The sequence below is a fragment of the Labrus bergylta genome, chromosome 7 (genome assembly GCF_963930695.1).
Source record: "Labrus bergylta chromosome 7, fLabBer1.1, whole genome shotgun sequence".
In the NCBI taxonomy this organism is placed as follows: Eukaryota; Metazoa; Chordata; class Actinopteri; order Labriformes; family Labridae; genus Labrus; species Labrus bergylta.
In genome coordinates, this window is record NC_089201.1 from 19,079,180 (window position 1) to 19,095,638 (window position 16,459).

A 16,459-nucleotide genomic window follows, 5' to 3' on the forward strand; every position below is an offset into this window, starting at 1 on the left:
TTCGACAACCACATCAAACACATCACCAAAACAGCCCTTTTCCATCTTCAAAACATCGCCCGCCTCCGCTCATCACTCTCATTTTCAGCCGCCGAGACCCTCTTCAAATCTTCTCACAGAAGCTTTCAACCGCTCGTGTTGTAAAGTTGGTTGAGGCCAACTTCAGGATAGGGTTTCAGAATATTCTTGTTTTTGATTTTTTACTTTTTCCTCGTCAAAGTTGTAATTTTTTTTACACCAACAAGCCTTTGAAAGTTTTCCTCCAGTTAAAGTCTTATCAAAACAGCTTCCAACCTTTCCTGTTGTAAAGTTGGTCATTGCCAACTTCAGGATGGGGTTGCAGAATACTCTTGTTTTTATGTTTTACTTTTTTATTTTTCATTGTCAAAGTTGTAATTTTTTTTAATACCAACAATCCTAAAAGTATTGCTCATGTGGCAGTCTTCTCACAGAAGCTTCAAACCTTTCCTGTTGTAAAGTTGGTCATTGCCAACTTCAGGATGGGGTTAAAGAATATCCTTGTTGTTTTGCTTTTACCTTTATTTGTTCATTCTCGACACTGTAATGTTATGGCACCAACAGGCCATGGAAGAGGGTTCCTCGTGCAAATCTTCATCCAACAGCCTCAAATTTTTCCAGCTAGTGAAAATATTGAGAAGTCGTTTTGTTCCCATTTGAGGATGTTTCAGTCAAACATTTCGATTTTTTGAATTTCATTGTTTAGTTTTTGTTTGCAATGTAAAACTTACGGCACCAACAATTCCTGGAAAAGGCCGACAACATCCAGCTCCACATGGCCACCAAAGCCATCAACCCTGCCACTCACTCAATCCTCACTGACTGCATCACAGAAATAAAATCCTGGCTCCAAACCAACTTTCTCAAACTCAACTGCAACAAATCAGAAGTCATCATCATCATCGGCCCCAAACCCATCATCAAATCCACCAACAACTTCTCCCTCTCCATCGATGGCTCCACAGTGCTACCCTTCCCCCCACATCCGTAACCTTGATGTCATCTTCGACCCAACGCTCTCCTTGGACAAACACATCACCAAAAAACAGCCTTTTTCAATCTTCAAAACATCGTCCGCCTCCGCTCATCACTCTCGTTTTCAGCTGTCGAGACCCTCTTCAAATCTTCTCACAGAAGTTTCCAACCATTCGTGTTGTAAAGTTGGTTGAGGTCAACTTCAGGATGGGGTTAAAGAATATTCTTGTTGTTTTGCTTTGACCTTTAATTGTTCATTCTGGACACTGTTAATGTTATGGCACCAACAGGCCACGGAAGAGGGTTCCTCGTGCAAATCTTCATCCAAAAGCCTCAAATTTTTCCAGCTCGTGAAAATGTTGAGAAGTCGTTTTGTTCCCATTTGAGGATGTTTCAGTCAAACATTTCGATTTTTTGAATTTCATTGTTTAGTTTTTGTTTGCAATGTAAAATTTACGGCACCAACAATTCCTGGAAAAGGCCGACGACATCCAGCTCCACATGGCCACCAAAGCCATCAACCCTGCCACTCACTCAATCCTCACTGACTGCATCACAGAAATAAAATCCTGGCTCCAAACCAACTTTCTCAAACTCAACTGCAACAAATCAGAAGTCATCATCATCATATCGGCCCCAAACCCATCATCAAATCCACCAACAACTTCTCCGTCGCCATCGATTTCGCCACAGTGCTCCCTTCCCCCCACATCCGTAACCTTGGTGTCATCTTTGACCCACCTTCATCTTCGACAACCACATCAAACACATCACCAAAACAGCCCTTTTCCATCTTCAAAACATCGCCCGCCTCCGCTCATCACTCTCATTTTCAGCCGCCGAGACCCTCTTCAAATCTTCTCACAGAAGCTTTCAACTGCTCGTGTTGTAAAGTTGGTTGAGGCCAACTTCAGGATAGGGTTTCAGAATATTCTTGTTTTTGATTTTTTACTTTTTCCTCGTCAAAGTTGTAATTTTTTTTACACCAACAAGCCTTTGAAAGTTTTCCTCCAGTTAAAGTCTTATCAAAACAGCTTCCAACCTTTCCTGTTGTAAAGTTGGTCGTTGCCAACTTCAGGATGGGGTTGCAGAATACTCTTGTTTTTATGTTTTACTTTTTTATTTTTCATTGTCAAAGTTGTAATTTTTTTTAATACCAACAATCCTAAAAGTATTGCTCATGTGGCAGTCTTCTCACAGAAGCTTCAAACCTTTCCTGTTGTAAAGTTGGTCATTGCCAACTTCAGGATGGGGTTAAAGAATATCCTTGTTGTTTTGCTTTTACCTTTATTTGTTCATTCTCGACACTGTAATGTTATGGCACCAACAGGCCATGGAAGAGGGTTCCTCGTGCAAATCTTCATCCAACAGCCTCAAATTTTTCCAGCTAGTGAAAATATTGAGAAGTCGTTTTGTTCCCATTTGAGGATGTTTCAGTCAAACATTTCGATTTTTTGAATTTCATTGTTTAGTTTTTGTTTGCAATGTAAAACTTACGGCACCAACAATTCCTGGAAAAGGCCGACAACATCCAGCTCCACATGGCCACCAAAGCCATCAACCCTGCCACTCACTCAATCCTCACTGACTGCATCACAGAAATAAAATCCTGGCTCCAAACCAACTTTCTCAAACTCAACTGCAACAAATCAGAAGTCATCATCATCATCGGCCCCAAACCCATCATCAAATCCACCAACAACTTCTCCCTCTCCATCGATGGCTCCACAGTGCTACCCTTCCCCCCACATCCGTAACCTTGATGTCATCTTCGACCCAACGCTCTCCTTGGACAAACACATCACCAAAAAACAGCCTTTTTCAATCTTCAAAACATCGTCCGCTCATCACTCTCGTTTTCAGCTGTCGAGACCCTCTTCAAATCTTCTCACAGAAGTTTCCAACCATTCGTGTTGTAAAGTTGGTTGAGGTCAACTTCAGGATGGGGTTAAAGAATATTCTTGTTGTTTTGCTTTGACCTTTAATTGTTCATTCTGGACACTGTTAATGTTATGGCACCAACAGGCCACGGAAGAGGGTTCCTCGTGCAAATCTTCATCCAAAAGCCTCAAATTTTTCCAGCTAGTGAAAATGATGAGAAGTTGTTTTGTTCCCATTTGAGGATGTTTCCGTCAAACATTTCGATTTTTTGAATTTCATTGTTTAGTTTTTGTTTGCAATGTAAAATTTACGGCACCAACAATTCCTGGAAAAGGCCGACGACATCCAGCTCCACATGGCCACCAAAGCCATCAACCCTGCCACTCACTCAATCCTCACTGACTGCATCACAGAAATAAAATCCTGGCTCCAAACCAACTTTCTCAAACTCAACTGCAACAAATCAGAAGTCATCATCATCATATCGGCCCCAAACCCATCATCAAATCCACCAACAACTTCTCCGTCGCCATCGATTTCGCCACAGTGCTCCCTTCCCCCCACATCCGTAACCTTGGTGTCATCTTTGACCCACCTTCATCTTCGACAACCACATCAAACACATCACCAAAAAACAGCCTTTTTCAATCTTCAAAACATCGCCCGCCTCCGCTCATCACTCTCGTTTTCAGCTGTTGAGACCCTCTTCAAATCTTCTCACAGAAGCTTCCAACCGCTCGTGTTGTAAAGTTGGTTGAGGCCAACTTCAGGATGGGGTTAAAGGATATTCTTGTTTTTATGTTTTACTTTTTTATTTTTCATTGTCAAAGTTGTAATTTCTTTTAATACCAACAATCCTAAAAGTATTGCTCATGTGGCAGTCTTCTCACAGAAGCTTCAAACCTTTTCTGTTGTAAAGTTGGTCATTGCCAACTTCAGGATGGGGTTAAAGAATATCCTTGTTGTTTTGCTTCTACCTTTATTTGTTCATTCTCGACACTGTTAATGTTATGGCACCAACAGGCCATGGAAGAGGGTTCCTCGTGCAAATCTTCATCCCTCCAAGGTTACATTCTTTTTCAATCTTCAAAACATCGCCCGCCTCCGCTCATCACTCTCATTTTCAGCTGCCGAGACCCTCTTCAAATCTTCTCACAGAAGTTTCCAACTGCTCGTGTTGCAACTCAAACAATGTGGACCAGTGTGTTGAGGAAAATGAAGAGCTTGCAGTAAAATGATCCAGTGTCGTAAAACTGTACACATGATTAAGACTTGGATTAAAGTAAATATTTTAATTTGTCGAGAAAGGCTTTTTTCTTTTACAGCAACTCACAGATCAGGAAGTTTAAACTGTGATGTTTGTGAAGAAGTAAATCTAAATAAAATTAATAACAAGTTATTTTGATTCTTGAGTAATCATTTCCTTCAGTTTTCAACACAAAATTTCAAAGATGGCTGGTACCAGCTTCCTAAATCTGAAGAAGAGAGTCATTCATGATTTGCGATGGAGAGTTATGAAATGATGATGGGACAAAATGAAGTTACCTCAAGCTTTGCATAGTTGTGATTTTCTTAATAGTTTAATGTAAAAGATGAAACAGTCAATTTATTGCCAAAAGAAACAGCAGCTACACTGATTATGAAAATAATCTTGAGTTGCTGCTGGAGTTTAAATAATAGAGAAAAACAGAAGATACAGGAGAGTTGTTAAATGATAAAGGCTCTACACCGGCTCTACACCGTTTACCAGCTCTACACCGTTTACTGTACTAACTTGAAGTACAGAAGAATTATAATTGCACTTGCTGATGATCTTTACAAAGATGTCTGTGATGTGTGAAGCTGCGACTTGCTGCTTATGCCGAGGTTTTCAATCCTCATATGCTCAACATATAAAAAATGATAGTACGACTGCATTTCCTTTTCTCGTTACGCTTCTGAGTGAGAAATTGAAGCTGGAGAGAGAGTCAGCTGCCTTTTGACAACTCTAAATAAGGCACCGTCAAAAAGGTACGGAGAGATGACAGAAGGCACAGCTTGGAGCAGAAACAGGCCGTGTGAAGGCAGCAGTCCTCCAGTCTGCTTCCATGAGGACACTAGAAGAGGACCTAATAATTTATCCAGCTCATTTGCTCTGATTCGGAGTCAGAGCGATCAGGTGAGATCCATCTGCTTGGTTTTCGGGAGCAGCAGAGCCACCAGCCCTCCGGTCAGAAGCATCGCTGACACCAGCAGGATCGGCACTGAACAGTTTGTGTCCACCAGCTTTCCGAAGACTATGTTACCCATGATTGCCGCCACCCTGCCCACTCCGGTGAAGAAGCCAAGAGCAGAGGACCTAAAGATATAAAGAAGAAACACAAGGACATGTGAAAAGCTGCGGACCAATCTACTGACTCTAATTGAACAAGAGCATAACCTGACAGTTTCCCCCAAACTGTGAGGAATCATGCTTATTGAGTTTAAGAAAGAAAACTTCTTTACCTGCTTTAAAAAAACGAAACCACACAAACCTTTCTTATTCCTAAAAACTTAAAGCATGTGAGGAACGTTTGCTTTGTGTGTAGCTTTTAGTGCCCCCTGTGGACAGAGCAATGTTTCTTCTCTCTTCAAGACTGTATGTCTGCAGCCTGACTGCTCTCCTCTGTGCGCTCTCGCCTGGATGCCTGAAGCCGAGCCCCCTGAGCTTCTAATTTTCAACATAAAGCTCAGGAAATAAAAATATCTGTAGTGTACATGTGATATATGACAAAAACATACTAGGTGCTTACACATTCAAGACTAAATAAAAAATAAGCAATTTTGCCATTCTATATGTGTGTGTGCTTTTTTAGTTATATATAAACACACAGCTCAATCAGCAGCATCAGTTCATCTGTTGAAAAAAAAAAACACGGTGCTCTAACTCTCCCCTCTGTGTGACTCATTTGTACGTTTTTTCATTCATACGTTCATTTGGGCTTCTTGTAAACCTCGGGCACGTGAATCCATCTTCTTCGCCGTCTTTTACACTGTTGTTTTCTTTTGGCGCAGTGGTAATGTTTGAATTAATTATAGACTGTAAATATTAATTAATGCGCGAGTTTGTAAACTGCTTCTTGTCCCAGCGCAATTGCCGTGGTGAATTTCTGGAGGAGCAGGGCGCCAGAGGACATGAGACGAGAGCACACAGACGAGAGAGCGCCAGGATGCAGCCATACCCGACTCTATCTCTTAGCTGAACCTGTCCACACGTACTGGTTTTATTTGAAAAGAAATAACATCCTGCAGAGTTTATAGTCTAATGCAGTGACTCCCAAAGTGGGGCGTGGGACCTCTAGGCGGGACAGGAGTTATCAATGCACCCCATTTTTCACTTCTAGCAAGAGAATAGCTAATTTTGTCAGAGGACAAAAACAAATTAGGAGAAAGACATAAAAACATGTTAGTGCATTTGTTCACAGTCAGAATGTAAAATATAAGGAAAGAGTGAGTCAGAGATAAAAGCTAAATTTGATTTATGACACATATCATGTTTTCTATTCTGTCCACTCAGACTGATCAGGTGAGCTTGCTGTGTGACTCTCATGTTGGAAACTATCTGAGTAATTAAAAAGATGAATAAAATAAAAGTAGCTCAAAGTCCAAACAGACAGAAATCCTAACCTCCATGTTTAAGTCACTTTTAAGGACTGTGGTGTTGTAAACAGGAAAAGGTTACCGTAGATGTGTGGGGTAGAGCTCTGTTCCCACCACGTCCAGAGCGTTCCAGGCCACCACTGACACGCCACTGAAGACACAGGACAGGATCAGACTCTGGTACTTGGTCTGGACCACATAGATGAGGAAGACGCTCAGACTGGAAACCAGCAAGCTGCAGGCTGGAGACGCAACAAAGGGGAGAAGAGGTTCAGGACGGTCACACATGATTCATCAGTGTAAGTCTGAAACGGCCGTTCACATGGACAAACATGTAAGGAAAAGAGACGTGTAGGTTTTTTTAACAGACTTCTATCCTGAAAGTTCTGAGACTAACACGTCAGTGATGCCAGAAAAAGCATCGAGGAGGATAAACTAGGTATGAACTTTAAAAACAAGCTGGTACCAGAGAATAAAAGCCTTCAAAAACAATAAAAACATTTAAAAGTTTTTGAAACTAAGTATTAGTGGCCATAACTGATAAGTTGTAGAGCTCATTTTGGAAATGCAAAAAAAGAAGATATTTTTACAAATTTTGAAATCAAAGGAAGTTTATAGTTTATATTGACGAGGAAACTTAAAACTAGTGATGCAATGATAAACTCAACATCTGATAGGATACAAATCACATCACTGGGTTCTTGATACGAACTTATCAACATTTTTTATGTTTTTCTAAATTTGTAAATACATGTGACTCTTATATTTACATTTTCTGACAATTAATATACAAAAGATCCTTTTTTCCCAGATAAGTTATATCTAATTTTGAGTTTGTATAGTTACTAATAACACAATGCATGTTTTTTTCTGTAGAGAAAGTAAGACTGATAATTTCTCACAAAGCACTGACATCTTTAAAGTAAAATTAATTTAAAGGTCCAATATGCAAGATATCTACTGAATTAAATCATTTAATTACCTTACTACATCATCAGACATTAAGGAAACATGTCCTCCTTCAATTTCAGGGCACTATTTGGGTAGTTCATTTGTCTTTTAAAAATGTTCCCAGTTTTGTTCTTGTCCGCTCAACTTGCTTTGAAACAATTTACTTTCAACCACAAAATCTTCACTTGGTTCCTCCATGTCTGTACTTCTCTCTTATTTAGGGACTGACATTAAAGAAGTGATAGCACACTCATATTTTAAGTCTCACCAAACCCTAAACCTTATCTGTATCAATATAATAATCCAGACATCAGACTCACAGAGCAGAACCTTTCCTCCTGTGCTCTCCATCATCAGAATGGTGAAGAGGTTTCCTGGTAAGTTTGACGCAGCGATGATGAAGCCCTCCATGTACACTGTAAGGACACAGACACAGTGAGGTTATGTTCAATCAGGAACAAGAAAAAAAAAACATTCATACATTTTATATACAGGCGGATTTTCTCTGGTTCGCAGAGAGTATTCAACATATCCCAGCATGCATTGCAGTAGTCCAAGTTTAAAGCATTATACTCCTGGAAAGAACATGAAAGAAGATAAAAGAAGAAGATATACTTTATTAATCCTGCAAGGGGTTTTTTAAACTGTTCGTTGCCTCACTTAAGGGCACCTTGGCAGTGCTCAGGAGGTGAACTGGCACCTCTCCAGCTACCAGACCAGTTTCCAGACTTGGTCTGCTACCCCAAGTCCCTACTGACTGAGCTACTGCTGCCCAGAACAAAGTATACTTAGCTACAATCTATACACAAATAAATGTGTTTTTTGTTCATTTATTATTGCATACTATATATTTTATATATTCTGACCTTTTCATTGGAATAAGTGAAATATATAGTACAGCAAAGAGAGAGCGTTAATGTCAGTTCTGAAATAATTGGCCAAACACTTTGTACAGGGAAAGGCCAGTTTAAGTTTCTACTCCACTGATGATACTGGACTAATGCAATCCTTTTCAAAATAATATGTGCCTTGCGCTGATAAAACAGATCCTGATTTCAAACATCCTACTCATTTTTGGCTTTCAGTTACATACTTTAAACAAAACCATCAAAACTTTAGACTTTGTTGTCCCCATGGACAATTCCACCGCCCCGTTTCTGTCTAACATAAAAAAAATTCCCACCAAAGAAAAGTACGGACACAAACCACAGACTATAAAAGTTGAGTTGAGTGTCTTTGTACAACTACTGTGTGCCACATCTCTTCAATAATCCATTTAAGGGCTCATAAAGTATTCAATTGAAAATGTACAAATTAAAGTTACATAATCATTTCACGGTAATAATTAGGTCTTTATCTTGTTTGGAGAAATCTGTTATGTTCCTGTTCTTGAGTAGTAAGCTTTCTGTCAGGAGTCTCTAATATTCTAATTATTTCTAAAGAGGCTCTAATTCACCTGAGGAGCCTGTCTCTGGAGTATGATGTAATATTTAATAAGATATAAAAAATGCCGTCGCCACAGAAATAACAAACAAAAATACACTCAAACCTAATTGATCCAGGATCGCGTTTCTTACTCAGCTCATTTGTCTCTAACAAGAAAAACTTTTATTACATATTACCTACAGTGACCATGTGTCTAAACAAGACCCTGAGGACAGTGTGTGTGTGGTCTCTAAGTCCAGTGTTTCCCACAGAATGATGCGGTGGAAATCAGGGTAGGGATCAACATACTTTATTTTTTATATCTGATTTATTTTTTAATATTAGGTTTGTATTCATATCAAAAAACTTCCACTCGATATTCCGTCATTTATAGGAGTTCAGCAGTGTTCGGACAGTGGACCTTATCTATCCCTCGCTCTCTCTCTCTCTGCTGATGTGATTCTGCACTCTTGGTTTTTCTGCGCAGGAGTCGACAGGGAAGTTTTTTTTAAACGGGAGATTTATTATGTTTCACGGCGCCGTGGCCTCTCTCTCATGCATGCAGCAATTTTATGAATAAATTAAAAATGTAATAAAAACAGGTCAGAAATATACTTGGGCAGCCCGCCCAGCTATCGTCTACGTGTGGGAAACACTGAAGTCATCATGTTGCATTTGTCAGGTCTCGTGTAACCTTTGTTTTATGAAACCTCTGTTCCTCCTCTGGAACTATCTATATATCATATCTCCTCAAACTTGCTGCCTGTTACTCAGTGTCATTTATTAATTCTTGAAGTACGTCATTTCTTCTCTCTATGAGCTTTAAATTGGCTGTTCAGATGAGTTCTCTATTTGCTGATCAGAAGTTAAAAGAAGAAGATACACACCTGCTGTCTTTACCGGATAACAGCTTTGGTTTTGCATTGGACGTGGAAGCGACATGTTCCTGCAGGGGGAGCCGCCGCTTTCAAGTCTCGCAAACAGCTCGGGGAACCACATCCACAGCCCGTAGTAACTACAAACACACAAACATCGATAAAGTTAAAGGGGAAACTGATGACAATAGTCACACACACCAAACAAATGTAACATTTTCTCAGCAGGTTTTTGAAACAGTGATTTTTGTAACATGATTCCTGGTTGTTGAAGATGAAATATTTGCGACTGTTATCTCTCACGACTGTTTAATGCTGCAGAGTAGCCTGCTCTAAGGATCAGGGTTCTTCCCTCTCTTCCAGAGTTTAGGAATTTGATTTCGAACCACTTTGTTTCAAATTGTAACTGTTTTAATTGATCTCAGTGGTTTTTGTCACTGATTCTGAGTGTTTGTTGTGTTTTTACTTGTTTTACTGTGCTTGTAATCTCGACGCCATTGGAAATGAGGGAAACCTCAGTGTCCTTTCGAGAATAAATAAAGGTTTGAAAATGAAATGCTCTAGATTAGTCACATCAGCAATGTGGAATACACATCAGAATACAAGCCCTGGACTTGAATACAATCCAGAAAACAGGAGAGCAGAGACAGTACAAGGTGCAGATGGGATCTCTCACCCGAAGGAGATGCAGAAGAAAACGATGAGCAGAACAAAGCTCCTGACTTTGAGTGAACCCTGAAACATCTGTTTAATGGGCAGCAAGGCCTGCAAAGCAAACCAAGGATGTTAGTACTTATTACATCTCAAGATAATGAAGTGATAAAACATTTATTAACATTTAAGTGGTAACATGTTGTAGTCTGTGAGACTATTAGGAAGAATGAAAAGTAGGCCTGATAAGACCTTCAGTCCAAATAAAGGACGAGATTGTAGGACTTGTTATGTTCAACTGACAGACCAATACCTGAAGATTTATGTACTGTCATAAAAGTCAAAGAACCTTCCTGTCAATCTTTAAATCAGCAGGAAACTAAAAAAAGGTGTTAATAGCAGAAATGTTAATGATATAACTGGTTTTACCATTATACATCAAAACCACAATACCTGACTGTATATGCCCCTCAGTGGGTTCTGCTTCATTTCTTAAAAGGTCACATATAAATAAAATAAACATGTTTTTCGAACACTTACATGTGTCCCTAGTCTGTCTACAAACTCCCCAGTTATGAGATAAGTCCATCCTCTCCGTCTTTTGCCTGCTCCACTTTTCAGTAAATGTGTGCTCAAACAGGCTGTTTGGAGATTTCCCCTTTGTGACATCACAAAGGGCAGTAACCCCTCCCCAAGGTGGGTGACACTCCCACAGCTAGGTGTTTGTTCTTTGCCCTCTGAGTCTGCATTCTCGCATTAAAAAATAGAACATGGAACAAGAGAGCCCGAGCCACATCCCCTTCCAGAGAGGGGCGTGGTCGAACACAGCTCATCTTCATTTAAAGCTACAGACCCAGAAACAGCCTGTTCTGAGCAGGGCTGAAATAGAGGGGTTTATATGCATGATCAATTACAGGACCAGAGTGGATTTAGAATAAGAAACTTCATAGACATGTTTTGGGGACCTCTGAGACTTATTTAAACTTATTGAAAAGGAGTATAAAAGTGAGATTTATTATTTCCCTTTAGTTCGCACATTTCAAAACATCTTAATCAACTTATTAACTCGCTACTGTGGAAGCAGAGTAGGGTTTTTCTGGCACATCTTCACCCACTACCAAGGTGCATGGAGTGTGAAAGGTTTGAAAAGGACAAAAGGCTCAAGCAGCACTTGTATCATGAAGATTACATTTATTAACTGTATAAGACAGAGAGGTCTAATAAAGTTAATAGCCCATTAAAATACACAGGTAACCTCATGAAATGCAGAAATAGTTAGAAAATAACTTTAATTGGCAATACAATCACAGCAGACTGTTTGACTTTCTATCAATCCTTCTTGTCATTTTTCAACAAAAACTTTAAAACTCCTGCTTCTCAAATGGGAGTTTTTTTGTTTAGTTTTTTTGTAATGTTCCTTTTGTTTTTCAGACCACCATAAGTCCAGAACAGCAGGTCTTAATACTTGGATTTTAAGTTACAATGGGCATATTTTATTTTCATTTTTGTTCCATGTTTATTGATAACTGAAAATAATGCTCTTAGTTGAAAGCCTGAGTCACGGTTATATTACAGCATTGAAAAACCGGTTGATAGCGTGCGGTAGTAACAGGGGCTTACAGTATGAGGAGCTTAGCAGCAAAGGTTTGCTATTTGGCTCCATAACAGCTTAACCCAACCTTAAGAATAGGGGTACAACAGACACAAGTATTGAACAATGATAGACGGCTTGAGTCTATGCAAATAGAGAAACGAGCATCTAACCTCAGAATATACTGCTGAATTTACAAAAATGTGCAATCACACACTTCTGCAACTGTTCTCTGAGTCTGTTTTCTGTGAATGAGAGATTTACCTTTTTTATTGCCCAGGTCAGTCTTCCTTTACCCAGCGTTCTTGTCTCGTCTGGATCTCTCCTGGGGTTGATGCACAAACCAAGGACCTTCAAAAGAGTTCACAGTGAGACTCTTTCTGATTAAAGAACAGGATTATACTAAAAAGTAAAAAAATGTTGAGAGGACTTTAATAAACCAAATACGAATAATCTGTACTACTTCATATTATTATTCTTTTTTGTTATCTTAATATTTGTCATCTCAATTGTATGTTAAATCTGTGATCATCTCAGGACAACATACTATTTTTCCTGGTTGGCTTATAAAGCTAAAGCTCATATTTAAATATGTACAGTAATGAATGATTAATCGTAATGCCCTTAATTAAGCTTGTACCGTAAAATCCTTTTCTTTCCCGCGCATGTTCAGCTTAAACATCTGTTTGAAGACTCGGAGCGCCTCTTTCTCCCGACCAGCCTGGCAGAGAAAAGGTGCAAATCTCTGTGTCAGCTGAGAATTAAAAAGGGACCTGCAAAACACACAAAGCACCAGCCAGGCTTTTGAATACCTCCATGAGGAACTTGGGGCTCTCGGGCAGAAGCAGCAGGAAGAAGAGGGCCGAGGTGAGGCTTGGAACGGAGCAGAGCATCACAAACAATCTCCAGCCCTGAAAGTCCATGAATCCCAAAAAGTCCGTCCAGTTTGTTGGGATTACCGCCCAAGCCAGACCTGCAGATCAAACACAGATTCTTAAACACATGGATCTTTAGTTGTTTTTTAACCACAATTCTGCAGTGTATTCTTATTTTATAGTTGCTGTTAATGCAATCCTGACATGGACTTATTAATGTGAGTCATGGTTGTTCCCACCTGCAGCCAATATGTTTCCTGCCATCCAGAAGGTAGCTAGAGCGCTGATCATTGTGCCTCTCTTCAGTCTGGGCATAAACTCTGAGAAGTAGGAGAAGATAACAGGGATCGAACCTCCAACCCTGCAGGAGCAAGAAAACACTTGAGCTGTACCCTATACTTGACTTCAAAGGAAAAGTCGAATCAAATCTGTCACAAAAATGGACTTCTGGCCTTTTGGTTTGATTTGGGCACTAAGAGTCATGTAGACATTGAAGGGGTGAAACTGTTATGATCACTCCAAGCATTTACTCTAAATGGAATAAATAAATAAAATCTTGTGTTCGGTCGGTTGCCAAACGTAAACAAACAATAACAAAATATGAAAAATGAATATGCTCACCCGATGCCGCTGATGAACCGCAGCACTAGGAAGACTGAGAACCATGGAGCCATGCTGGACAGACCTCCAAATATCCCGTTGACTGTCAGGGACAGAACCAAAACCTTGCGGCGCCCCCTCTGGTCAGCTAAGTATCCCCACATGTAGCCGCCAAACATCATTCCTAGTAAATAGGAAGTCAAAAATATGATCTTATTTAGGATTTTATTCAACATTACTCAAATCCAGCTTTAGCACTATATACACTGCAACATTGTTTTCTGTTTAGTGGTTACCTTTTTTCTATTTGTTACTTAATTCAAAACAGCAATCCAATAAGAGACACAAATGAACAAAAAAATAAATAATAACAATTGGGCACAATATGCACAACTCAAATCTGATTCAAGTCTGAAGTCTTTGAGGGGCAAGTCCAAGAAATCCCTGTGAGTAACCATCCCAGCTTCACTAATCTGAGATAAAGTCAGAACAAATTGTTTTAAAAACTCTGTATGAGCAGAGGTTTGAGGAAAAACATAGCACAATACCTTGTTCAGGGTGTTCAACAGTCCTGTGTCAATGTATTCACAGATAAGGAGTACTTGCGCTGTAGGACTGATTAAATAATTGTGATTTACCAAGAAAAATGCTGGAAGTCAGCAGGCCCATGTCTGAAGAGTCCAGATGCAGATCACAACGTGCTGTTGGCAGCAGAAAAGACACACAGAGAATCTCCACGGCGTCACTGGCATTGGCCCATCCACACACCACCAGCAGTGCATAGTGAAACACACCGAAACCTAAGAGCGACCACAGAACAAAGACTGAAGTACACTGCTGAAGAACAAACTAACATCTCTGTAGGCCTGTTTGGGACATAATCAACAGTTTAGTATACACTGGTTTCATTTTCAATGATTAATGATGAAGATAAATACAATGAAGCAGAAACTGAGCGGTATTATTCTACTTTATCACAAACAAAGCTCGAGGTTATATATGTTTTTGTGATCCCTGTAGCTATTTTCTGTGCTATATGTGTGCTTTAATAAAACTTTTACTTTCAGTTTACCTCTTACAGACTTTAAATAACCTGTTTGTAGCTTGTGTGCATTGAGTTTTTCATCTATACATTTAGAAGCATTTAATGCTTCTGTTCAAAGTGATAAATTTATACCCTAAATAAAGCATTTGATTATTTTCCCCACCAAATGAATTAAATGCTTTCTTATATCTCGTGTTTTATTGTACATGATGACAATAGAGAGTAGCACAGAAATAAGATCCAAACCAACTTTTAACACCAACAACTGCACACTACCTGCTGCGTCTACTGCTTCTTCATATTTGAGTCTCTTCTGTGAACCCCCAACAGAATCACTTTTGAAGCTTGATGTGCTCCTTTCGAAAATGATAACACCTGAAAAACAGGATCAAAAACACACAAAACAGTTGAAGTCACTTAGAGGTTCCTGATACAGGCCGTTTTTCTCAATTACACATGTCAAGCTAATAAACTAAGTTCTTTAGTATCACAGACTTACTGAGTCTTAGTTCATGAGCTCATTTCGTAGGAATTTGCATCAAAACAATACAAAGTGGGTCATATAGTTATGTAATCGTGTGACATTTTCAGAGGCCCTGTCGATCAATAAATGACCTTAAGGCAGGGAGCCAAAGTAGTTGATAATTGCAGCAGTGTGCACTATACTTAATGTAAATGTTAGGCATTTAGAGCACATCAACACACTAGAAAAAACAAGTTACTCAAACCATGAGTCAACAAAAGGATTTGGGCAAGAAGTATTCTTGAGTAAGAGCAGAATTACAACAGCATATACTGCAACAAAATGTAACAGCACGCATCAAAAAACGTACTTAAGTTAGAGTTAAGACTATTGTCTGCAAAACATAACTGTTGCATGAATTGAAATATTTTTTATTTTATAATACAATTACAAAAGGAAGGCAGTAAAAAAAAAAAATACTTATAGGACAAGTTCGTCAAATTGTTCTTCAGTACAAAACTATTTGAGAATGTATTCATGCATGATCAAATACAGTAAACAAAGACAGGCTTGGATGGAATGTGTTGCATATCAGACATCCCTTGAAGCTTGAAGGTTAGGGGTGCATGAATTGAAATATTTGTATCTTAAAATAAAATTAGCCTACAAAAGAAGGGCAGTAAAAAAAACACTTAAGCCATTTATTTACGTTTGATTTACTGGGGGGGGCAACTCTGTTTGTCCTGACTTAATACAACTTTTATAGGACAAGTTCGTCAAATTTATTTTCAGTACAAAACTATTTGAGAATGTATTCATGCATGATCAAATACAGTAAACAAAGACAGGCTGCAGCCTACAGTAGCTGCATATCAGACAGAATACAAGTGACTGTATCTTGAAGGTACTTGACGTTTCTGTGCTTCTTGCTCTGAAGTTAAGCAACGCAAACATCCAGTACATCACTTGACAACAGCGTAGTGAGTGAGGTTGTACCTTCATCAGAGTCCTCCTTCAGGTCCTCGTAGCGAAGGCTAAGAAGAGGCTCTCGCGCTTCAGCGTCTCCGGCTTGCACGTGACGAGACATCCCCGGACGATTCTAATAATAATGACTGACTGGAGACTGGAGACTGGACCTACCTGGGGTAGATGATCTGACTGCACACACCCCCCCCAACCCACCCTGGGTCACTGTCTTCGCTGCTGGATCCGTGTCATGACTGCCGAGCTAACTACCGGTTGAAGCGAACCTGAAAAGAAGGAGGACCAGGAAGTGAAGAGACAGAGTGTGGGGTTTGTTTTACAGACTCTAGCGTCTCCTCCGGTCAGTCGGGTCGGGTCTGTCGGTGTGTTTGTACCGAGCTCAACTACTACTACTACTACTACCACCACCACCTCAAGTGTGCTGCTCAAGCTAGCTGGCTAAAAGTATCTATCCGCGTGTGTGTGTGTGTGTGTGTGTGTGTGTGTGTGCGCGCTGTTGACGTTTGC

At 39.7% G+C, this 16,459-nt stretch overlaps 1 protein-coding gene across 1 annotated transcript; it reads right to left on the minus strand.

Moving 5' to 3' along the window:
• Window positions 1-4,432: 4,432 nt before the first annotated feature.
• Window positions 4,433-16,102, minus strand: sv2 (synaptic vesicle glycoprotein 2). Its single transcript, XM_020660139.3, has 13 exons — window positions 15,965-16,102; window positions 14,782-14,880; window positions 14,099-14,260; window positions 13,482-13,644; window positions 13,100-13,221; window positions 12,798-12,958; window positions 12,626-12,706; window positions 12,250-12,336; window positions 10,420-10,508; window positions 9,756-9,883; window positions 7,764-7,859; window positions 6,575-6,734; window positions 4,433-5,212 (listed from the first exon to the last, which is right to left on the minus strand). The coding sequence occupies exons 1-13, from the start codon at window positions 16,053-16,055 to the stop codon at window positions 5,029-5,031; spliced, it is 1,623 nt and encodes a 540-aa protein (XP_020515795.2). The 5' UTR covers window positions 16,056-16,102; the 3' UTR covers window positions 4,433-5,028.
• Window positions 16,103-16,459: the final 357 nt, after the last annotated feature.